Source organism: Ischnura elegans, chromosome X (genome assembly GCF_921293095.1).
Source record: "Ischnura elegans chromosome X, ioIscEleg1.1, whole genome shotgun sequence".
Taxonomy (NCBI): Eukaryota; Metazoa; Arthropoda; class Insecta; order Odonata; family Coenagrionidae; genus Ischnura; species Ischnura elegans.
This window is the reverse complement of record NC_060259.1, coordinates 108,194,713-108,219,921: the sequence shown is the minus strand read 5'-3', so window position 1 is coordinate 108,219,921 and position 25,209 is coordinate 108,194,713. Positions and strand designations below refer to the sequence as shown.

The window sequence follows — 25,209 nt, the reverse complement described above, 5'->3', positions numbered from 1 at the left end:
AATTCCCTTCCTCTCCCTCACATTCTACCCTCTAACATTGTTTCCAACATCCAATCTTCGCAAAGTACTCCCCCCATCCATACCCTCTGTCTATTCCGCATCTCATTCAGAAGCTCTCTCTCTCCTAACCCACCATTTCAAGCACTTCGTCGTTCCTCATCCTTTACGTATACTTTAATTCCTCCATTCTTTAAGTATGCTGCCTTCCCGTTTTAGAGTAAGAATTGGAAGAGGTCGGATAGCTAGAAATCTCTTTAATAAGCACATGTACCTGTCGAATATTTAACGTGAAGAGGGAATTTCAAACGAAATGAGCCCGGGGAAAGATAAGGAACACATAAAAATCAAATACTATATATTAAAATATTTTTGAGTCGAATCACCGATGAAAGGCCATTAAGCTAACTTTGAATGGTAGTATTTGACACCTAAATGCACATAAACAATCCACTCTCTCGCTGGAATCGCATGGAAGGATGCAATGATGCAATGATACGTGATGCAATACCGAATTACCATTGACGCTCGGCGTATGTTGGGACCAAAGTGGTTACGTCACCGTCATTCTACCAATCCTTATTCCGTCGATCATACGTGCAGCCAATTCTCTATAAAATACATAGAATAAGCGGTCATCTCCACATGCATCCACATCGACAAAATTTTTATAAAACGTCCACAATTTCAAAGAGACTTTTCCTAGATGCATATCATTAAGGGATCTCTAACGGTAAACATAGGCCCGCATGAAATGTTTTGCGTATCATTTCGGCGTATTCTCCTTCTCGCTCTGAACTAGCAATAGAATGAAATTGTTAAAGAGGGTTTTGTTGGTTCACTACAACTTAAAATTCCCTAACTTAACTTTAGCTGAGTCACAATTTAATACAAGCCAAAACACCTCTTGAATTTATCGGGTAGCAGGTAAGATGGTTGTGTCTACCTAATGAAAATAATCTAAATGATCTTAAGTCTTTTAATTTGAATTTCAGAATTGGTTCGTGGTTCGCTCTGTGATTTAAAGAATAAGTCATTGATCGTTTTAATCCATTATTAGTCAAATGATTATTTTTTGCGAAAAAGACTTTAGCATTGCAGTAGAGTACGTAATTAATACGGACGTCGAAAATATGGATTCACATTTGACGAAAATCAAGTATACTTACGCATATAAATATAAGGTTATGTTTGATTCAAACAATAAGCAATAAATTCATGCACCAATTAATGTATATTCATTTCCATCGTGTACTCACTTTATAGACAGTCCGTATAAAGAGCAGTTGGAAGCCATAAAATCGAAATTACAATTTATACCATTGATAAACATATTGTTTATGCCACATCCTAGAAAGCCTTAAATACATGAGCATGGGTTTTCTCACTTCTAATGCTCTATTCTAGAAGCAATATTAATCCAATTAAGCAAAATAGAATTAACTTAAAAAGTTCTGTGAGCTCTGGGGGGGGGGGAGGGGAGGGGGAAACTTCTCCCTCGCTGCGCCACTGGAAGGATATGAAGTACAGTAGATCATTAATAAGCCGGATGTCATAACACTTGTCGTTGATACTGTGGATTCCTATCTGGCGGAGCATAACATGAAGTGACTAAAAAGTACATACATACATGTATAGAAATTCTTTAAATATTGCGTAAAAAGTTCATTAAAATGGTTTTATATACCACTTTTAATTATTTAACGACAGGACCATAGTGGATTCAAATTTTTTACCGAAAGTGTTTTAACGTTTAAGGTATATCCAAATTTTTTGATAATGTTGACTTGATCCCTAAACAATTCTGATTGTATAGCGACGTACAACTGTACTTTTAACGAATGCAATCAGCTGGAGAAAGAGGGTTGTGGATTTTTCGCTGGAGACAAGGACATTTATTCAAATTTGAGGTCGTCGGTTATGGTAGGAGTGAGGAAGTAAGTAGTTTGGAGGTGGCGACCCAAACGGCTCCTCATAAATGCCCTGAGAATTGAAGGTCGCGGACGGAAGAAGATAGGTCTGATAGTCGCTTCTTACTGCCATGGTTTGCATCGGCGGAGCACATGTGTCAAAGCGAATGTAATCAAATTTTCGATCTTCTTCTTCTATTATATACAAGAGGTGCGCAGTTCCAATAATATGATGTCAACTTTGATATCCCAGCCTCAGTACTAATGAGGGAAATGGCGAAAGTTAGCAAGGGAAATAGTCATAAATAGACTTTAATTAAGGATAAATTCACTCCCCTATGGGGAATCCTCAGCAGGGGTGTTCGCATACAGTTACCCTTTTCCCTGTCCTTATATCCACTGAGCTATGCAACGGTACCCACTAATTTCAGAATAATCATCAAACAGTATGTAGAGGGCCGCAGATGAGAAATAGTGGTCTATTGAGAAAAGAATGAAAAGTTACGGAACAGGAGGTGAGTCAACTGTTTTTTTTTTTTTGGAGAATCTAGTCTTCAGATTTGTGAGAGTGAGACGACGTAGAGCCTGGGTAAGAATTGATAGCCCTGTATAGACTCCAATTTAACTTGAATGTAAATTAATTGAATTAATTTTTTTCACTCACGCATTCAGGATTATTCCAGTAACTGTCTATATCCAGGAAATAATGGAATACCACATAGTTAACCAAGAGTTAGTGAATTTTATTCCAGTGAGGTTTTTCTCCACCGGCGTGCTCGTACCATATGTTCTTCTCGCACCAAATTTCTTCTCACTTCTTCCTCATATCCGTGACAGCAACCCCGACAAACAATGCGATTAACACCCAAAAATACGTTTAGTTCAGCGTTACTGAAAAATAACAAAACAGAGAACAACATGAGAAAGGTTTTTGGAAGTTTTTTTAGCAGATAATAATTTTATGAATCTTATGGTTTGAACAAATTGTAAGCTTTAAATTATCATATTCATCTTCATCACTGATAATGAGACGATTAAATACAAAAATCGGCAACAGAGAATGTTAATTACTGACCACATTTGTTGGATATAAATTAAATCTTTCTGTGAAACAGGGAGGTAATCCGAGAAATCTAAAAAAATACTAAAAACTCTTTTGTCACTGACTAGTGAAAAACAATGCAGATAAACCATCCAATGCAACCTGATAAATTCAAGGAATTATAATCAGGGTGCCCATTACTATAGCGACGGCACGTAGTTCGCCATTGAAAATTTGGGATTGGGTTTAGAACTATATTTCGGGAGGTTAGCAAAAACATAATTAATGTCATCGCTCACTCAATGCTTCAGACCGAAGGTTAGCTCGGATAGACGTAAATATATAATAGGAGAATTGAGTGGAGAGCTGCGCCAAACTCATCTTCGGATTGCTAATCTATGACGACGAATTAAGTCATAGGACTTGCACATTAACTTTCACGTAATCATGATCTCTCTCGTGTATTTCTGCTCCTCAAGCACGTCCGTACCAAATTCCCCGTCGCCCCGTACTCATATTCTCTATAAGCAGTAAAACAGATCCAATGCAGTTACTATAGGATCATTACCCAGAAAAACGGTAACAAAGAAGTATGCTGCGGAAATGTAGATAAGATACAGAAACTAAAAGATAGATACAAATAATAAGAGAATGAGAGAGATTAAAATAATACTAAGACGGTTTTTTCCTGACAATCTATCGGAGAATATCAAAGTTTGAAATAATATCATTTTTACCAGTATCACTCCTTGAGGAACTGTCAAGTGGATAGCTAACCAATGCAAATGAATCATAAAATGCTAAAAACCGAGCATATATTTTTCATTATGATAGCGTTTTGCCGACAATTGGCGCACTAAGAAATGGAATACAGGTTATGACATCAATAAAAGCACACAAAATAATAATGATTTACTCACTCACTAAATAACGGTAAGTCACGAGAATATCCCAGCAAGCCGCTGTTTGCAACAGGTAATCATCCTACTCTAACCTCTCATGCACACATTACCTCACTCCTTTCAAATTTATCAAGCGCGCCCCTTGTGAAGCCGATGTTGGTGGTCCGTTGGTGTAGTCACTGCGACACTAACAGATTGGAAGTGGTTTTTGAAAGGCACTTGAGAGTGAGTCACAGTCTTTTTACGGTTAGCAAGACAAGAAATTCCGCCAAAGTTAGGAGGTGGGGGGATTAATAATGGAATCAGGGGACGTCTGGTTGAATAGAGCACTGAAACCGTTGGTGAGTCAAAAGCGCCCAATCACTGAAACTATCGAACTTATTACGCTACACAAGGAAATGATGCGAGCTCTTAGGATAACTAAATTATTTTAAATGAATTCATATATAAAATATTGCATTTGAAAATTAATTTCATTAACTTTCATAATAATTAATGTAAAACTAATAGGCTATTTTAATATATTTACGAAAATACATCGGCCTTATTTTCGTGACGTCATAGGTTTTATCCAATCAGGTGCCTGTTCAATCTTCGAATCTTCGGGAGCCTCGACCCGTCTCAGTTTGGTGATAGTCGTCTTCGAGTTAAGAGGTGAGTAACCAAGCCATGTTTAAGTGTCCGCTTCCCTATTTCATATTACGCCATTACTATTTTATTTAAGTGTTTGAGATATCATTGAATTCGATGTGATTAATGCCGATAATTATACGTGAGATAATCGCTTTATTTAGCTTTATTCCACTTGAGAACATGTATTAACCTTAGCCAAGAATCTAAAGATTTGAAGTAATTATTTTCGTGATATCTTCGTCAGTGATTAATATCCTTTCATTGTTCCTGCTAAAGCTGCGAGAATGGTGCGGATATTTTTCTAATTCGTGCCTTATTGCTATCCTCGTCGCGGTCCGATTGCTATTGTGGTATGGAATACGTCTAAATTGTTCATCGCTGAGCACGATGCCTAGTAATCTAGTTTCAGTAATGCTTCCTGCATATCCCACGTATCTGATGATGGAAAATTGTCCATTACAACAATCCAGTGGTCATTTTGTGATAATGTAGTCACTAAGGTGTATACTGCTTCATTTTATCTGACTTGAGTATTTGTGTATTGTCGACGGAGTGCTTCAAGGTCGTTCGTGCGTGCTTCTTGAGTGATTTTTTAAGTGTTTTGAGAACAGCTAAAATATAATGATTTGTCTCCCATCGTTGGCTAGAGGCGACGGTAATAGAGTTTTCACGTCGTGTTAGCTCTTGCCGCAAGAATATTTTGAAAGAATTTTCGGGACTTTGTCACCCAGATAGTTGAATATTTGTAAGGCTGTGTCATTTCACCGCAGATTGCCTGGCCTTGCTGTTATCAGTGGCATGGTATTACTCGTAGATCCTTCAAGATATATTCCTTAAAATTTCGTTTTGGTAGTTTAAATAGACGCCTCTCCTTTGTTGAAGTCGGCAAGTGATTGTAATTGCTCATCTTTATCGCAAATATTCGCGAATTTCCTCGGAATACAACCAGCCAAGACCTTTCGGTATTTTTTCTTAAATTTTCTCTTCCCGGCCGTTAACTTACATGGCCTTTGCAATCATAAAGAAAGGATTATCGAATATATTAGTGTATTAATTAACATTATTCACCAACTCCGTTTCTTACCAAAACTTTTCCGTCATCTTATTTACCGGATGGTGCTGCGATAATATTTCAGTATTCAAATTTTATGCATTTCGTGCTCTCTGTTCGTGCATGATAACAGCATTATGTTAACATGTGTCTATCTCATATTATTTCCAGTATATCCAGTCCACGTGAAAGTTGTGGTGTGTCAGTTATACGAGTGATATTTTTTGGAATTCTTGTACATTGGAGAGTGATCCTGAGGAATGAATGGTAAGTTAGTTTCAATTTTCAATATTGCACAAAATTTCATGATGTTATACGCCAAATTTTTGCCATTGCTAATCCTGAGTCTTAAACTTGAAATAGAATATTTTTTCACGGTGTTATATACTTGAGTCTAGGGAATTTTTTTTGTTTGGCTTGTCCCGCCGTGAATGGAGTTCTTAAAAATTTGAATTCCACGGAAAATACCGGAAAAGATGAGTGGAAATTTCTGCGTTTAAGTTTTTTGATGCAAGTAGACTACTGGGCGGTATAGGCAATTTCCCCTCCCCCTCTCCCCCGCCCCCTCCCTCGCTCCCCCCACCCCCTCTCCCACCGCCGAACCCCAAAATTCCCCATGCGAGCGTATTCTGGTCTCTATAGGCAGTTTTCTCCTCCCCTCGCCTCCCCACACCACGTGCTAGGCCGTTCTGGTCTGTTGAGGCAGTTTCCCACCCCCCTCGCTCTTGCTTGCCTTTGTGGTCTGTAGAGAGGTAAAGTCCGAACTCAGGTATATGAAAAACCCGTATGGCGTTAGAGTAGGATGAGGAAAAAAAAATACTTCCTCCGGGTGGATTCGAACCTGCGTCAGGAAGAGGACACTCAGGATGGTAAGAATCTAGCGTAGCCACCGGTCTACAGCGACTAGATGTCATTCTGGCTGACTCATGAAGTTTTAATGCGGAGTGCAAAATGGCAAGCGCGATGTCTTAAACGACGCGGAGGAATCAAAGTTAAAATGAGAAGGTTATGAAAGAAATAAATACTACTACGTGGCGAGTACAATTTTTTGTAATGACCCGTGCGCTTTTCATAGCTATTCTTCATTGTCATCACAAAATTTAAGTGACTGTAAAGTTCAGAATTAAAACTCGATGTTTTCGTGAAATCAGTGATATTTGAGTTATAAGAATGCTAAATTCTTCTAATCGTTTTTTAAACATCTACTTCCATTCGAAAAATAATATGGCGGCTCAAATAGCTACTTTGAATTGACTTACCGAGCTCGCAAGAGAGTTAGTGACGGGGTTATTAATGTCAACATTAAACACGTCCAACTTTTCTTGTTAAATTATTTGTTGTGATATAACATTCTCGAATTATTTTTAAAACATCTGCTCCTATTCGAAAAATAATATGGCGACTCATATATCTATTTTGAATTGACTTACAGAGTTCGCAAGAGAGTTAGTGACGGGGTTATTAATGTCAGCATTAAACATATCCAACTTTTCTTGTTAAATTATTTGTTGTGATATAACGTTCTACGAATCATTTTTAAAGCATCTACTCCTATTCGAAAAATAATATGGCGAATCAAATAATTACTTTGAATTGACTACCGAGTTCGCAAGAGAGTTAGTGACGGGGATATTAATGCTAAAATTAAACGTATCCACTTTTTCTTGTTAAATTATTTGTCGTGATAAAATAATTTAAATGTTTCTTTGAAACTCAAGCACTCTTTTAAATAACAAAATTTAAATATGGAATTCATACGAATTTGTCGAAACGGCTAACAGAAACGCTCAGAGATTTTTAAATAAGAAAACCGATCACTACTTTACTTGCAATTCACTTGAACTCTAACAGCCATTGGAGAGAGAGAGAGGTTATTTTTAAATAAAAGAGGAGAATATAACATTTCCTTTGAGAACAATTTTATTTATCTTATAAAAGTTACATACAAGTCATTACATAGCATATCAATAATTTCATTTTTCACACAATCAAAACATATTAAGTAATCCAAATTTAAAACACAATATAATAATGAAAAAGTATGAAGACCATTGTATCAGGTTATTTGTTTTGATAAAATAAAAACAAACAGCAAAAATGTTGTCACTCACTTCGACCAGGTATTTTAGAATCTCTTAATAACATTTCCTTTTTAACAAAGTTTTCTCCGTCGTGAGTTCTAAGGACGGAGCATATTTCCTCTATGAGAGCGTTTACGTTCAATGTCTTAGGAGTGCTTCCGATATCTTCCAGATTGAAATGGAAGCGGTTCACTATTTCGCGAGGAAGATCTAATATTTCACCATTTTCCACCTCCTTCTTGAAGGTATCAAATATGGAATCCACTTTCAAGTCCGCAATTTTAGATGCGTGCGTAGACCATTCATTTCGTTCATTCCAACGCAGACGAACACACTCGGCAATGTTGAAAAGTCCGTTCCACGATGTTTTTGCAAGGTACACTCCCGATTTCTCATCACTATTTTCGGGTAATTGAAGGACTATAGACTTAGCCCCGAATACAGTCCTGAATTTTAAAACATACCTTCCAAAGGCGATTTTATGAGGGATAGCAACTCCAGAAAAGTATGACGCCACTTCACTTTCACACTTAAGTAAATCACACCATTCACCGTAATTCAGTTTAACACAAAGACCACCAACTTTCCCTATCGTGATAAATGGAAAGCACTCTTCGACTAAATCCACACCGATTGTCACTCTCTTCGTATCACTATGATTCAGTTTATATGAACACTCGAGGAGCCCGATAACAGGGGTTCGACGATCCGCGGTAGGGGACGTCTCTGAGGAGCACCCCGCCTCAGAAGATGATCTCACAGGGCTGATTGATGGTCGATATGCTGGCCGGTGATATTTTCCACTGCTTGGCGGCCGCGGGGAATACGGGCGATGTGAACGCGCGTCAGTCCTGGAAGGGCCTCTCTTGAAGGACCTCCTTGGTGTCTGGAAAGTGTCTCCATCCGATGCCATGGCTGATGAATCCGCTGTAGAACTGTGCTCCTACAGGAGTACCAGAGGTTATATACCCTGATCGCCTGAGTGAAGGGTGGGGGTGAGAAGGCTTGACGGGGAGGGGGGTAGAACAGCAGAGAGAGAGGAGGGAGAACAAGATGGCGACACATCATAAATTCACTGTTGGGTTTTCGGAAGCGTGTATGCAGCCCTACCTATTTGCACGGACAATAAGTTTCTATTGATTGCACATTTTTTACAATATTTTCCAAATAAATCATTGTAAAGTTTAATTATGACTTCGTCATTTTTCTTATTATTTTCTGCGTTAAATTTTTTTAGGAAATGATTCATTGTAAAACCCTTGCAGCGATATGCGAGGAAGACGGAGGAATAACTACCACATGTGGCTGACGTCCACCCTTGAATTTTTTTTCTGTTATACCGCCACGAACTGCACTCTCTGTTGAGAAAGATGATGTGTTCTTTGATGTACGGCGGCAATCCGTAACTATCAAAAAAGTCGCCTCGTCTATTCTCGTCGATGAAGATCCCCACCCAATGCGTACCTTGCTTCCTCGCAGGGTCCGTGTTTACAATAAGTGCACTTGGGGGGTAGCACTTTCTTGGTAGTCTGTCGGCGGCAAACACACCTTTAAAAAATGTACGAGTGTCTTCATGACTTCCGAGAGCTAGAGAAAGCTGATTGCTGTTCATTCTGCCAATCGCAGCTCTTTTCATAATGCGAATTCCACTTAACTTCATGATGTTTTATGTGGGGTGGTCCGAACTCTACGGGAACCCTAACCAGGGGACAGTATGGGTTCCACCTATAGTGCTCTTTGTCTGGACGATCCCAAGGATCCCAGGAGCCGAGAGCAATGCCACATACACAACAAACTGCAACATCACGATCTCCCGAGTAAAAGAACCCTGCCTCTGCAAGTACTTTTGTTTTAACAGCAAATTTTTGCGACACTCCCATGAAGGAATCCCTGTGGAAAGACGACGATGTCAATTTTTCACCACCAGTAGTTAGAAACCAGTCAAGTAAATTGGCACTATTTCTCGATGCACATTCAAATCCAGTTTTTCGGTGAATTTCTATACTGCAAACATTACGAGAGCCTTTGCATTTTATTTTCCTGAGAGAAGGGCAGCCTAAGATTTCCATATTTAACACAACCCTGTACTTTAAAACTCTCTGAAGCATATCACATTTCTCACGTCCTTTTGCGAATATGAAGTAGCAAGCGGATAAATTTCCATGGAGGATAAACCGTAAATCACCATACGCCCTATCTCCATCACCCCATCGAAGACCATGAAAATTATCACGAAGCCACTTATCCTGTTGTATGTCAGCGTCGCACCTCTCGTTGTCGGAATAAGGAGGTTTAAAAAACCAAGTTTTCACTCCAGTGGATGTCGTAGTCGCAATAGATAACTCCTTCACCACCAAATCCTTCCCACTTTTAAAACACTGTATATCCACAAAAGCAGCCATGGTGAACAAAGTAGAACAATCCACAAAAATCACAGATACCAGAGAGGATGAATGCTCAGGAATAGGGTTCAACTACTGAAGAAATGATTAGCCGGAGCACCTTATAAGTGCTCACCCCTTCCATCTTCCTTCCCCCACCCCTCTTCCTGTTCCACCTACGCGCTCTCACCCTTATCTACGCCATGTCTTCTGACGGTCTTTCCTCAGCTACTGTAATCCACTCCGACGTTGCGATGTCTGTCTATTTCCAGAATATTATTAAATTCTGCGTAAACGAGGCAGTTAATAGTTTCTATCAACGCGTTTTTAAATCGAACCTCAAGACGTAGGCTTCCATGTCTTTGTAGACTCCAATGACTGGAATTAGCTTCCAAATCTGGCGTTAAATCGAACGCTGTAAGGAAATATCCATCTTTGTAACCCTCTCTCGCGATCCCGTTCCCATCATCTTGAAAATGGATACCGGTACCGGAAAATAGAGTGTGATAAGCCTGGAGGAAAAGTCCTGATCCCGAAAAATCTGGCTGTAATGGTTTTGAAGGAATTTGCTGGCCATCAACATACAATGATAAGAAGGTCAGATCGAAATTTTGAAAATTGTATGGATTTTTCTTCATATCTCCGTTAAAAGCAGCGTTTGATATGAATCCGACTATAACACGCTTGGGGAGTTGTCCAAGGTATATGTTATCCATAGTTTTACTCTGAACGTCTCGTGAAATGGTAACAGTTTTAATGTCTACACGCGTCAACGGATACTTAGCGGTTGACTTTTCCAATGCACGGCTATGGGCGATCAATACTGATGGGCTTATTTTTACTTTGCGAACGAGAAGAGCCGCGTCCAATATCTTTACCGCAACGTTCTCATAATCCCTCGAAGCCATCATATTAAAACCACTTTTGGTTCTGACGAGTTTAAGACGCATCTCCACACCGTTTAAAAGAAATTTTTCCTGGTTGAACAGATCACAATGTAGATGACCCATCATTTCTACCAAACGCCCGTCATCCGTGTATTTCCGTCTTTTTTTAGCTCCTTCATTTTCACGAGAGTCATCCATCTTTCCTGGAGTATCATCGTACCACAGAGATGATGTAAGATGCGATGATTTTGCTGCAGGGCCGTAATTTAAGAGTGTTTCAACGTAAGCTCGGTATGGGTAAGTGTTACTTGGCGGGGTGACCAACTTTTGATTGAGGAGTACATCGATCTGGCTAAATAATGAATGAAGCCATAAATTGATCGGTCCAATTACAGAGTCATCATCGGCTACTTGCGCTCTGCGTTCAACTCTTGCAGTAATCGATATTAGAGTATGGGATAGATCGATGTATTCATCGCCATGTCCTGGTACGACGAACTCTAGAGGAGCATCGTCTCCCAGTGTGGAAATGGGTTTATAATGAATCCACTGACCATTTTCTATGCTCGTCTGCGTTGGTGGGAGTGAGAATAAGTCTAACTCTGTCTTCGTGCATTCACAGGACTGATGGTGTAGGAATGACATTTTAAGAAAATATATCTTTTGCACCGTTTACGGTATTTTTCACTTTTTTACGCTTGGTAACGATTCGTTTCGTATTCGTTTTCCTTTTCGTAGAAAGGCCGTTCTTTCTTCTTCGATTGCCAATGATTGACTGAGTATTTCGCTTGCGTGTTCCGCGAGGATATCCACCCCCGGTCATTTTCCGAATTTTATTTCCAGCTCTCTTCATCAAACTTTCCCCCGCCTCGAAAACACGTTTGCGTATAATACGCTTTACCGGTTGCTGATTGTCAGATGTTAGGTCACTTAACACGTTTACACCTGTTTTAACTGCTTCTTGACCAATAGCCCGAGCACCACTTTTGAGAAGAGGGAGTGCTGAACGGAAAAGACCTCCAAGAAAACTACCTATTCCATGACCTTTCTGATAGCTAGCACCTCTATACACTGTCCCCACGCCATTTCCCACCTGATTCAGATAGTAACGAGTGTAGGGATCCGAATACTTATTCACTTTGACCATGATTTCTTCGCTGTCGGAAGTGAAGTACTGCAACTGATGTTCCGCTAATGAATGGCATAGGATGGCCCGAGTGCGTCCTTAAATCTATATCTACTGTTTCAAATTCTCTTTTCAGTACGGGAAAGTAAAAGGGCCTGTTAAAAACATGATTAATATCAAGACCGAACTGATTTCTTTCGGCCTTTGTACTAACTATACGTAGCAATGGTGCCACAACGTCCCCTATTATTTGCGGCTCAACGATATCACAGTAGACGTAAATTTGAGAGGGGTACCCTAGGTTTAGATCTGGTTTGCGCTTAGAAATCCCCTGCGCTACAATATCTTCACCTGGTTCGAACCCCAACTGCAGAGTTAAAATATCGGGCATGAATAGAACAACGCTATCTTTTGCCTTGACTGTGATGCCACTTTTTTCGTTGTAGAAGAATTGAACCCTGTCAGGATGAGATATTTTAGCAAGGTCTTCATTTAAAGTTCTGATTAGTTCCCTTACAGAACTGTAATGATTTACAGGAAGCTTTCTGTAAAATGAGTACTTACTTCCTCCATGGTAGACGGAATATTCACGTTGTTTACCGTACACGTTACATAGAGTCATTGGAAAATGAATTTCAACCAAAGCCATTTCCCAGCTCCCCGTAAGAGTGACATTACGGGGTAAGAGCGTCGTAAATTTAGCCGTGGTATTACCTCCATAAGTCGAGATTGAGCTATTACTTGGTAAAGTTAAGTAAAATTCACCCTCCATTACAACTTCTTTACCGATGAAGCAGGAATATAACAATTGAATTTAGAGCTGTAACCTTTCCACTTGACATACACCTCTTTTCTGGCACCCTTACCCCTCGTTTTAAGTATTTTATCGATTTTAAATTTTTTAAACTTTGAAAACGCTACCTTTTGTAACTCTGGTTCGTAAAAAGTACCTTCAATTACCTCATTCTGCAGATCTTTCAGAACGTAAACCGTTGGTGTGCGACGGATCACTTTCTCGATTATAAATATTTCTTCAGTCCAGTTGGATCTGTAGCCCTTCCTGAAAGTAGTCTTCTCTCGGCTAATTCTAACGTAATCTCCAGTTTTTAGACGTGGGCCTTTACTTTTTTGAGATTTAATTTTGTATGCCTTTTCCCAAATTTGTAGGACATTATTTTCACTGACATCGCATGGAGCTATTTTTATGGTACTATGAACCGTTGAGTTGTAAGAATCAACTACATCTTGAAGAACGCCAATGTACCTAGCTGTAGAGTGTTTAGTAAAGTAACGCCATAACCTAGTCTTCAGTGTTCGATTAAATCGTTCTACAATGGCGGCTTTTGTGTCAGGATTGTTTGAATGGTAATAACCTATAGACTTTTTCTTTAAAAATTGCTGAAAAAGCCTGTTAGAAAATTCAGTTCCTTTATCAGTCATGAGATTAACGGGTATCCGTTTAGACGTTTTCAGTATCGTGGAAAAAGCATCGCAAATGCTGGTACCGGTCTTGGAACGAATGGGTAACGCCCAGGCAAACTTGCTAAACACATCTATTACAGTAAGTATGTAATTAAACCCGTCGTTTTGCTTCTTTATGTGTTTCACATCGTTTAAATCAGCCTGCCATAAATCGTCAATGTTGTCAACCACGTACTTATTCCTCTGAAATCTCCTACATACTGGTTTGTGAAGTGTGTAAGTATCTTGTGACTGGAGCCATTTTAAAACATCTTTTTTAGATGCAAGCGTTGATACCTCTTTCCATAATCTATCAACGCCCGAGAAGGAAGCAGGATGCGATGGACTGTAATAAATTTTTGAAAGTATGCCATTTAATTTATTCTTCATTTTCTGAAGTGATAAGGTGTCCAACGCTTATTAATTTTTAATTTTGCGGGTCTCGATGAATTAGATGAGGCGGTTGCAGTGTAGCGTTTTGATCTTTCGGTTTCCTCGGGCCTTACACTATCCGCAGAGTCGTAGCGACGAATGAGATCCAATCGTTTTGGATTGCCAATAAATTCTTTTGGCATATTGATTTCCGAAAGCAAAGCCACAAATGAATCGATGCCTTTCGGATTGACATTTTTGCGTGCACGCATGACGTCACCAACGAGATCTGTTATGTTAGATCCTGGAATTACACCACCCTTGATGGTTACAGTACCGTCAACACTCCAGTTTACTTTACCAGATGACAACAATCGAGCGATAAGCAACTCTCCTTTTTTACGTAATTTTTGAGGTATCGATGATACAATTTCCGTATGGAGAGGGATTTCTACTTCGACTCCTTTGTTTTCAGCGTCTATATCTCTTTCGTTTTCGCCTTGTACAGCATCTGTATTTTTCTCAACATCGGATGTGATGGGAAAGACCAGTGGACTTCTTTCTACACCCGAAAAATGAAAAAATCGATGCAGGCATTGTTTGTACAACGTCCATTTCTCATCATCTGTTTTCATTGGTGTACGTAGAATTTTTTCCATTTCCCGATCCAAATCTGAAAGGATTTGGCTGGATTTGGTCATCGAAATACTCGGAGTCATAATGCGTTGTACATTTTCCTGTGGAACAAGTACCATTTTCTTGGCGTGTTCCATCGTTAAAGAATTTTGGATATTACACCGCTAATCAATGGTATAAGCAACGGTAAAATGAAACCACCTGACTGCTGGATTAGCTTTTTCTTCCTTTTCCAGCAACCTTTTCTCTCAGCAATTTTGCGTAACAAACCCCTGTGACGCGACAAGCGTTTTCTCTGAGCAGGACTTAAATTGATACAGCCTTTCAATGTGTTATCGACGATTTCGCAGATAACTCGAATAAGACTAGGATCCGCAGCTTTGAGAATTGCAGTCCGAACAGAAGGCTTGCAGCGGGCGAGAAACCGTAGAATATCGGCTTGTTTAGCTAACACATGCGTCATGTCGACTGAGAGAAGAGTTTGTCACTACTGTTATTTATTTACCTGAAGATAATTATTTTCTTGGTTGGTAGAAATACTGTACCTCATCATCAGGAAATATTTCCGTTCTATACCGCAAGGTGTCAGGAGTTGACTGTTTCAAGTCAATTAACAAATAGCCATGAGTTTTTTGTGTTGCGTCTTCGTATGCCTCCTGCAAAAACTTTGGATTCTTTGGATATATTTGTCGAGCAAGGGTAAATATCTGACTCCCGTCTCTAGGATTTTTGAAGTATACTATGTAGTGAGTATTTAATGATATATCTCGGGCCCCTCTTCCCTGATGAAATACATTCTGAGTAATGTGAATCACGCTAATATTTCGATGGTGACTCACTCTTGAAAATAAATCAATCACAATGCTTCCATTAGCCTCTTGCATCAAGTCGTCCAAAATTAGAAGAGTAGCTGCGGGCCTTTGGGGTATTGTTTTCACGTCAGGAATTCCTTCATGAAATATTACCCCCTCTTCCTTCAAAGCATCGTAAAACTGCTGCCATTCAGAATAACACCAAATTATTTCACCAAAAGGGACGTCAATCATTTCATTTCGGAATTTTATCAGACGACTGGTAAATACCGTCTTACCACATGCGCTTGGGCCCGCAATGAGAGCACCAAAAGGATGTCTCAGTCTAAGATCCATTATCCAACTGCAGTGAAGTTACACTTATACGTCTTATTAAATGGGTGAGTTAAACACCTGCAGTGTGCATCAAAACATAAGGATGGACTGAAACAGCTGCTGTTATAGAGCTGTAGGACATCGAAAAGCACGAGACTACTCTTGGTTATATTTCCATGAAATAACGATACCTATCTGTAGTGTCATTATTATAGTCGCATCGCGATCGTTTTTCAGGGAAATGAAAGCCCTTCCACCGCGTCAAGGTGGTAGTCTGCGGAAGGGTTTTTTATTTGTTTTTTATTTTATTTATTTTTTTTGCTTTTACTAGATAGTTATATTACAAGTAAGTTTGTGGTCGTATGATACAAATGGAAAGTTTCTTATTATACGCATTGGCGTTTGTAGCCGTATGGCACCGTGTCAAAATCATCCACACGCTTCCTCTTTGTATATACAACCCGAAATATCTTTCTCTCTGCCCGGGACACGATTTCCAGGTTCTTAGACCGAGAAATTTTCTTTTCATTCCTGACAACCACAGCAGGAGAGCCATCGACTACCATAGCTTTCAGGGATTGAAACGATACCACATCATCGTTGGAAGAGTTTATAGTAATTCCGCGGACTTTGCAGACATACTTCTCAAACCCCTTTTCGACTGTAGAGCTCACCCGATAAGCATAGTTTTTTGGTCCACCTGACACAAATTCGGATATGAAACACCCCTCCCCCAAAGGTGAAATCTCATCTGTTAATTGACCCAGAAAGTTCCCTACTGTAGGTTCCCATTCACCAGGGAGTTTAGTAAATATAATACTATCCGTGTCAAAATACAAAACACGCTCGTTTAGTTGTTCGAGGTAGCTATATAGCTCCATGCGTGCATGAGCCGTTGTGTAGCAAGCGATAAATATGTTGCTATTTGGCGAGGGAGAAATCGCTTCACTGTGCTCCATCCAATGAGCAAATAGAACATCTTCGCTCACTGGCACAAGGCGAGAAACCTCAACGTTTGGGTTGTTCAGGAGGCTGTACAATTCATCCCCCCTTTTTAGAATTGTGGTTTTTGATAGATCATCCCTTTGGCCAAACTTTCCCCAGAAACTATTAAGCATTAGTTTCGCAAGCGATCTTAGGCCAGGGTTGTTTTGTACAGCATCTCGGTCAAGATGTACACCTTCTCTTTCCTTAAACTGGTCAATGTACAAATTCTTCTCTGCCTCAGAGATGCACCATTCAGGCCAACCGCTTGCTTCCTGTTTAAGTTTAAGGAACGTATTGATATAGTCAGAGAAGAGACCTCCCTCACCGGACTGGACGTCATACTGTTCAACCTGGAAATGCCAGGCCTCGTGTATTTTTATCAGTGTGTATCCCTTGGATACGGCTTTCTTGACCTCTACAGTGACCCAAGTCCCGGTAAGCTGTCTCTCCTCAGCGTTGTGCCCACAGGCATCATTATTTTCCTCTCTGGCACAGGTGGCACAAAGGGGGAAAAGAAGTTTTTGGTTTACTTTTATCGGAAGTACAGGATGAAATAAATCCCTTGGAGGGAGGAGGGTGCATTTCACCAAGCCTTCAAGATTTTCAAGTTGAGGACACTCGTCACCAACATAAATTGTTGGTGGCCAATAGGATAATGCTTGTACTTATTAACGTAAGGATAGAGGGAACACACATCGAAATATTTTATTTGCTCTCCCAGGGTCTCATCTGCTTTGTGATATAAACGCACTGCATTAGTGCGCCCGCCAAAAAATGCATCCCTTGGATTTAATGGCGTTCTCTGTAGAAGAGGATGGTCTTGGACAAATGTATTCGCCTGTTGGTTCCTGCTCAGCAGTCTTCCAAACTGACATTCCCACATCTCAATAACTTTATACCCGGCTTTAACAAGCATGGCCGTTTTTGCCTCAGTGCTTGCATAGCGACTGTGCATCGTTTCACTCGGGCTGTTATGGATGGGATCGTGTCGTGATTTGAAGCAAGTTGGGCAACCATGGAAAAAACAACCATGGAACTCAAAAACGACTTTCTCGCCATTTATATCGGCGAAACCGTCAACCCTCCTACCCAACAAGCGAACCTCCCGATTGGCAGCTGCATTTTGTATTTTGATACCCCTCGCCAATTCTTCGAAGAGGATCCACTGAATGGCTTTTTTTGATTGGGTTTCTGCCCAACGATAACCACCTGGTGGTATGATTCCAATAGTGTTTTCGCGCAGATGGTTCTTTCTGAAGACAACCATGCAGGCACTGGCAATCGTGATAGCCTCACGGAAGGGATCGACATCGTTCAGTGACATAAACATGTCCCGAAACCTTAGGCACGCCAACCGTAATATATTAACATCTTGGACGCAGTATTTACGAATTTCTCTTTTCATATCAAAAATAGTGGAGGACATTTCGTTATACCAGTTCATCATTTTTTTCTTCTCAACTCTATTCATGTGGAAAATCCCGTAGGCTTCGGCAGGAGGCATTGGTCCCACGTAATTGGCATTACGCCTTGTGTTAAAGAAATGGGGGAAATAACCCTTACATGTGTTTTCCCCCAACCCAAAAGCGGATGGCAACTTCGATAATGCCATGGGCATGAAATTCAAAGAGTCGATAAATTTCAGTACACCGAAAGACATACTTATGAGCTTTGCTCCAGACAAAATAACTTTTGGTTCCCAATGCAGTTTATCAATCATGCACTTTAAAAGAAAGTGGTTGTCGTACGCTTTGGCGTTGTGTGCCAGACAGATGATTTCCTTGAAGCCTTTTTTACTTAGACAGACAAGACTGTCAAGGAAATCAGAAACAGGGTCTTCACTATCAAAAACTATCTCCTTCTCGCCGCAGGATACACATCCCGTACCGGCTGATTCCTCATCCAAACAGTGGTTGCATCTTGTCTGGCAGACGAGGAGATTAGGAACATGAACAAATGTGTCTGTTTTTCCGACAACTTTGTCATCTTGCCGGCACTCAATGTCGTAAAAGACGAAGGCATATGAATCATTTGACCTAGAGCACTTTTTCTTTTGTTGCATGTAGCAGAGAGCGTTTGCGAGGTGGTGTCGTTTACAAATCTTACAAAAGAGTTCATTGCACACATGGTTTTTTCTGTTGGTGGCTATATTGTAAACTCTGCAGCAAGTCTCGCAAAACTTGATGACCTCGCACGTAGCTTTCCCATTCCCTCTCGGTTTAGAGTGATTTTGATAGCATTCCTCACCGAAGAACGAACGTTTGCAATTAGGACAATTAATTGTCTTGCAGGGTTTACAGGGGGGTGACGTGAGACACCTTGAACATTCGGACTTACACCTGTGCTCAAAGGACGTGTTGTATCCTACACGACATGGCCTACAATAATATACATAACCAAAAGCCCCAGTGAGTGAAGTTATGACATTGAAGTGATTTTCGCCATAAATCAAGTCAATGTTTTCTCTTTCAACACCCTGAGGATTGGGCGTGGATGGTCCTTCGTACAGGACTTCTCGTCCTTTGCGGTCCCCAAAAATGGTTATTTTGTATTCAGGCAAGATATCCTGAAACATTTGTACCTCATCGAGGCCTGCTCCGGTTTCAGTAATGGTAACACCCGCCCTATTAAAAAGAGTTAGAGATCTCGCTTTTTGAATTTTACTGCCTCTCCTTACCATTGTGTACGCATCGTTCGAATCCTCAAAGCGTGAAACACCCACGACAATCGCTCTAGGCAGACAAAAGTTGTCATTGTTGCCGATAACTATAATTGAACGTTTGCTCTTGCAAAACTCATTGAAACCTAGGAGAGGATTTTTACCAGGACGACCACCTTCCGGCATATCTACGTAAGTGAATGATACATGGTGAATACCTTCCATTAAAAACTTGTCATTTGATTGGACGATTTTTTCTATTCTGTCCAAGACTACTTCCTCATCCAACTGGTCTAGACGTCTAAAGGATATATGGACTGAGAGTGCCGGGTTCATTTCGTTTTGAAAAGCTACGCTTGCTTTAGCACTAGGAGAGACCCCTGTCTTAAAAAGTTTCAACATGCTGGTGATGGTTTTTCCAAACCATTGCAAAGGGTTCTGGCCATCTGGCGCCGGATGCAAGGAAATAATTACCTCCCGCCCCCACATGCGGAAGTTTCTCAAATAACTCCTGCTCTCCCCCAATATCGTAAAATGTGTGTCACCCTCTATATCCCGTCCACCACCCATCTGGATTAAATTATCCTCTGACGGAAGGTCATCAAAGAACTCCTCCGAATCAGCAAATAGTCTATCAACTGATGTATCATTCATAGAGAGAGTCAGTGAGGAACCAGCCTGGGAATCTATGATAGGTGAGGGTGCAGTCACTGACTGACCTTTACCATTAGCCGTCGTCACGGCGCAACCCGTCACGGGTGCAGTGGAAGACTGGCCCGGACAACTATCAATAGCCGCCGTCGCGGCGCAAACAGTCGCGGGTGCAGTCAATGACTGACCCGGACACTTACCACACACCGCCATCGTGGACCCATCAGTAGCACCTACAGCATCTAAGTTCTCAATTGTCGTGAGCGATTTATTATTATTATTAAATTTTGCGTAGCCATTTTGAGAAGTGGATGAGGAAGTAGTTGGTAATAGGGAGAGGGATGGATTTAACTTGGCAGTCATATTCAACGCCTGTGTGCAACCGGGGATATCCGCAATATCCATCTCTAAATCATCAGATGGGTGGAGCTGTGAGAACACGTCATCAGGTAATATTGGCAAATCATTACCTTTACCACCTTCTAAAATACCTTGACATTGTGAGAGCTCTGTGCCTTGGTGGCCCCCTGCAACGTCAGGAACAAAATCGAGATAATTTAAAATAAAATCAAGCTCCTGACCCGAGGGAGTGCTTACATTACTTTTATCCGGCACATTTAAGTTTAATTGATCAACAACTTTAGGCAAGTCATTTCTTTCGTGTACATTATTAGGAATTATTTCACCTCGTTCAATGTTAGGAGCAGGAATCACCTGACGCCTGCGAATACCATTAACAGCATTGTAGAATGTTAAAAGCGAACCTTCATCTACGCATTCCCCCAAGACAATTATTCGATGGCACAATCCCGCATGCGCACTTAACATAAGCGCATCTGTATTATACGCACCAGCATGATACCCTCTGATGATATCTGCCGCCGGAACAAGTTTGAAAATTTGCTCCATAGCGAAGATGACCGATTAGGTCGTTTGTTAAAAAATTACACAATAACTGCAGTTTTATTCACACAAAAAAAAATACGTTTGACCAAAAACACCCAAATAAGACCGATTTTAGTGAAACAATATTACAATACTATAATTCTAAAACCAAAAGAGAATCACACCGCAACGAGATATTCACACTCATACAACCAAACACACTTGCACACACACACAAGCACACACACCGCGCTAATAAGAAACAACTTTGCTGAAAAATTGCACCGTAAAATATTTTCTGAATTTAAAAACAGAAATTCGGAATACAGCCGCTTCAAAATCAACAGTTGATCACACCACAGCGGAATATTCACACTCCTACAGCAACACACTTGAACATCCACACACACACACAAACTCCACGAGGAAGCAGGAACGCTTTTATTCAAAATTTTCCACCAGGACAAGTCGAAACAAGCTCATCGGCCGAAGTGAGTAAGCGACAGTTGGACGACGGGTGACGCGTGAGCGACCGATGCCAAGAAGTCATTAAGCATAAGCAAGGATTTTCCTACGTATACTTTCTCTTTTCGTATTCTCCACCCCCAACCCCTTTCCCGCCAGGAAGGTAGGAGGAGCACTCCCACCCTCTACCAATAAAGGGTTCGCTCCCTGCCCACGCACATCAGTCAGTGTCACTGCTTCGCCAGAGCCAATAACCACTCCACCTGTTCCGGAATACCCACGTTCTTCGCAAATCGCCGAGCAGCCATCGTCCGATCACCTGCACAGCCAATAAGAACGCACTCTTTATTTCGACCAATAGCGTCATTCCATATGAGGAACGCGAAGAGGAAACTGTTCAACGAGGAAGATGTACAGGATAACGATGATTCGGTAAGTTTAATGTTTCAATATTGAATGCCGATTTAAAATTTTTATTTTATTTTTTCATTTTAAATTTAAAAGTCCATTTCCATGTGCTGTCATTTAATACGTGCTGATTCTTTTCAGATCACCCACTGGTCCGATCTGGACTCGGACTCAGATTTTGAAGACCAGCCTCCATGGGTTAAGGAGTACAGCCGCTTTAAGCACTCAACTCCTTTTGTACGTCCGGCGATGTCGACCCCAAAGAAAGATGCTGCTGACTTAGTCTTTCCAAGCCGTTCTCCAGTAAAGGATTTTATAAGTGAAAGTGCGAGTGAATTAGACTATTCTTTTGAAAGTTCATTCTGGTCCCCAAAATGTTTACCATTGGAGCACGACGTCAGTAGTGACATAGAGATTATTTTCGAAAGGATCAACGAAATTAAAGACGGTGTTAACAGTGAGTGTCATAATGTGGATGAGTGTGACTCGAGTGCGGAGACAGTTTTGCTTAATTTTTCGGGGGCAACAAATGAGGAGGCACGTGTGTGTCGGGCACAAATTATTGTGGACGACCCAAACTATTCAATAATTAGTGACACGCCTCAGTCACGTAGTGTACTTAGTGACTCATGGTTGAGTGACATTATTAGTGATTTGTGTTTTTGCGATGTGTGTGTAGAAAATGTATGTGAAGAAATTAATATGCTTTGTGCATAGCGTGTTTATTTTTTAACAAGTTTTATATTTTGTCAAGTCCATTTCAATTTATCATTCAAATCGTATTTTTTTTGTTGTTTATGCAATATGTTTTTAAAATGAGTGATATTAAATTATGGATGGAATGATAAATGACTTGCCAAAGAACAATAAAATTGCTCTCAAAGGAAATGTTATATTCTCCTCTTTTATTTAAAAATAACCTCTCTCTCTCCAATGGCTGTTAGAGTTCAAGTGAATTGCAAGTAAAGTAGTGATCGGTTTTCTTATTTAAAAATCTCTGAGCGTTTCTGTTAGCCGTTTCGACAAATTCGTATGAATTCCATATTTAAATTTTGTTATTTAAAAGAGTGCTTGAGTTTCAAAGAAACATTTAAATTATTTTATCACGACAAATAATTTAACAAGAAAAAGTGGATACGTTTAATTTTAGCATTAATATCCCCGTCACTAACTCTCTTGCGAACTCGGTAGTCAATTCAAAGTAATTATTTGATTCGCCATATTATTTTTCGAATAGGAGTAGATGCTTTAAAAATGATTCGTAGAACGTTATATCACAACAAATAATTTAACAAGAAAAGTTGGATATGTTTAATGCTGACATTAATAACCCCGTCACTAACTCTCTTGCGAACTCTGTAAGTCAATTCAAAATAGATATATGAGTCGCCATATTATTTTTCGAATAGGAGCAGATGTTTTAAAAATAATTCGAGAATGTTATATCACAACAAATAATTTAACAAGAAAAGTTGGACGTGTTTAATGTTGACATTAATAACCCCGTCACTAACTCTCTTGCGAGCTCGGTAAGTCAATTCAAAGTAGCTATTTGAGCCGCCATATTATTTTTCGAATGGAAGTAGATGTTTAAAAAACGATTAGAAGAATTTAGCATTCTTATAACTCAAATATCACTGATTTCACGAAAACATCGAGTTTTAATTCTGAACTTTACAGTCACTTAAATTTTGTGATGACAATGAAGAATAGCTATGAAAAGCGCACGGGTCATTACAAAAAATTGTACTCGCCACGTAGTAGTATTTATTTCTTTCATAACCTTCTCATTTTAACTTTGATTCCTCCGCGTCGTTTAAGACATCGCGCTTGCCATTTTGCACTCCGCATTAAAACTTCATGAGTCAGCCAGAATGACATCTAGTCGCTGTAGACCGGTGGCTACGCTAGATTCTTACCATCCTGAGTGTCCTCTTCCGGACGCAGGTTCGAATCCACCCGGAGGAAGTATTTTTTTTTCCTCATCCTACTCTAACGCCATACGGGTTTTTCATATACCTGAGTTCGGACTTTACCTCTCTACAGACCACAAAGGCAAGCAAGAGCGAGGGGGGTGGGAAACTGCCTCAACAGACCAGAACGGCCTAGCACGTGGTGTGGGGAGGCGAGGGGAGGAGAAAACTGCCTATAGAGACCAGAATACGCTCGCATGGGGAATTTTGGGGTTCGGCGGTGGGAGAGGGGGTGGGGGGAGCGAGGGAGGGGGCGGGGGAGAGGGGGAGGGGAAATTGCCTATACCGCCCAGTAGTCTACTGATGCAATTCTTAAGATATAGGCGACGGATTTTCCTTTGCATAGTTAACTTGTTTCAAAAACGGCTTCTAAAATTTAACTACTCTAGTGAATTCGTTATGCAGATCAACGTCTTTTGAGTACGCTAGCCGAATGATATTCGGAGTATGTAGGCACTTGGTGAATCAGTAGATTGGTTCCTTTGGAATATTAAGACGTTTACGTTCCGATGCTACTTATTATTGGTTCTACAGCTTTCGACAACATTTAAACCTAATAAAATTGTCTTAATAGTTTTTCTTGTAGAAACTGTCGGAGATTATGTTGAAGTGAGCTCCATTATTTGCAACGCCAACAGCTTTTGATATTTCCTTGCGATAGTATCTACAGTATGGTTGGACTTATGGCAATGGCTACTAACTCAATCATTCAATTCCTCCCAATGAATTTAGATATTGAGTCAATTGAGGATTCCGTATATTTAAGAGATCCTTGCTATAAGTATTTGCATGTAACAGCTTAATAATGTATACGGCAACTTTTTTAAGCTTTTAGTCATTCTTGGTAAGTTTACAGTATCTATTGTCACTTTATTGTTTTCTGAAGGTATTCTGAGTTGGAATTATTGTGTCTCATACTTCCTGATTTGGAGTTTTTAATAAGCATTACCTCCACAATCACAAAATAAAACTCAATTTTCTGAACAAATTTGGTTGAAAATACGATAAAATGATTGCAGCTTGCTTGCTCACACCTTTGCTTCCGGAATTTTACGGACGAGAGAAGCTGACCATCAGAATTATCGACGTGGTTATTTAGTCTTTTGAAAAGCTTTTGAGGTTCGAAAGACGGGTTTGTTTATGTCGCTCTTGTTCCACAAGTTGCCCTCGTTGCTGCAGTCGAATGCTCTTCGGCCGGTACCCTTTGAGCAGCGGCGCCTTAATATCCCTGTGGTATTCTATCCACTGAACTCTCAAGGGGGAAGGGAATGAGAGTAGGAGGGGGAGGGTGCACGCTTACTCCAAGGCCAAGGGGGGCGTGCTTTCTAGCGAAACCTGGGCAACCTTAACTGTTCATGCATAAATTGAAGAACATTCTATATTCCACAGACATTTCTGTTGATGCTGCAGGATCTCTTTCCTGGAGATGATGTTAGTACCTCGCATCCTCCCTCGCATGTAATCGTTTCAGGTTTGACTAGGTGAAAATGCGATATGTCTACGAGAAAATATAAACTACATATGGTAATTTCAACACTTTACTATAAAACTCTACTGCCTAAAGGGTGATTTACA

At 40.3% G+C, this 25,209-nt stretch overlaps 1 protein-coding gene across 1 annotated transcript; it reads left to right on the top strand.

Annotated features, from left to right (window-relative positions):
- The first annotated feature begins 21,179 nt into the window (after window positions 1-21,179).
- LOC124171763 lies at window positions 21,180-22,481 on the top strand. Its single transcript, XM_046551059.1, has 2 exons — window positions 21,180-21,685; window positions 21,803-22,481. Exons 1-2 carry the CDS (start codon window positions 21,626-21,628, stop codon window positions 22,376-22,378), a joined length of 636 nt encoding a protein of 211 aa, XP_046407015.1. The 5' UTR covers window positions 21,180-21,625; the 3' UTR covers window positions 22,379-22,481.
- The last annotated feature ends 2,728 nt before the right edge of the window (window positions 22,482-25,209 follow it).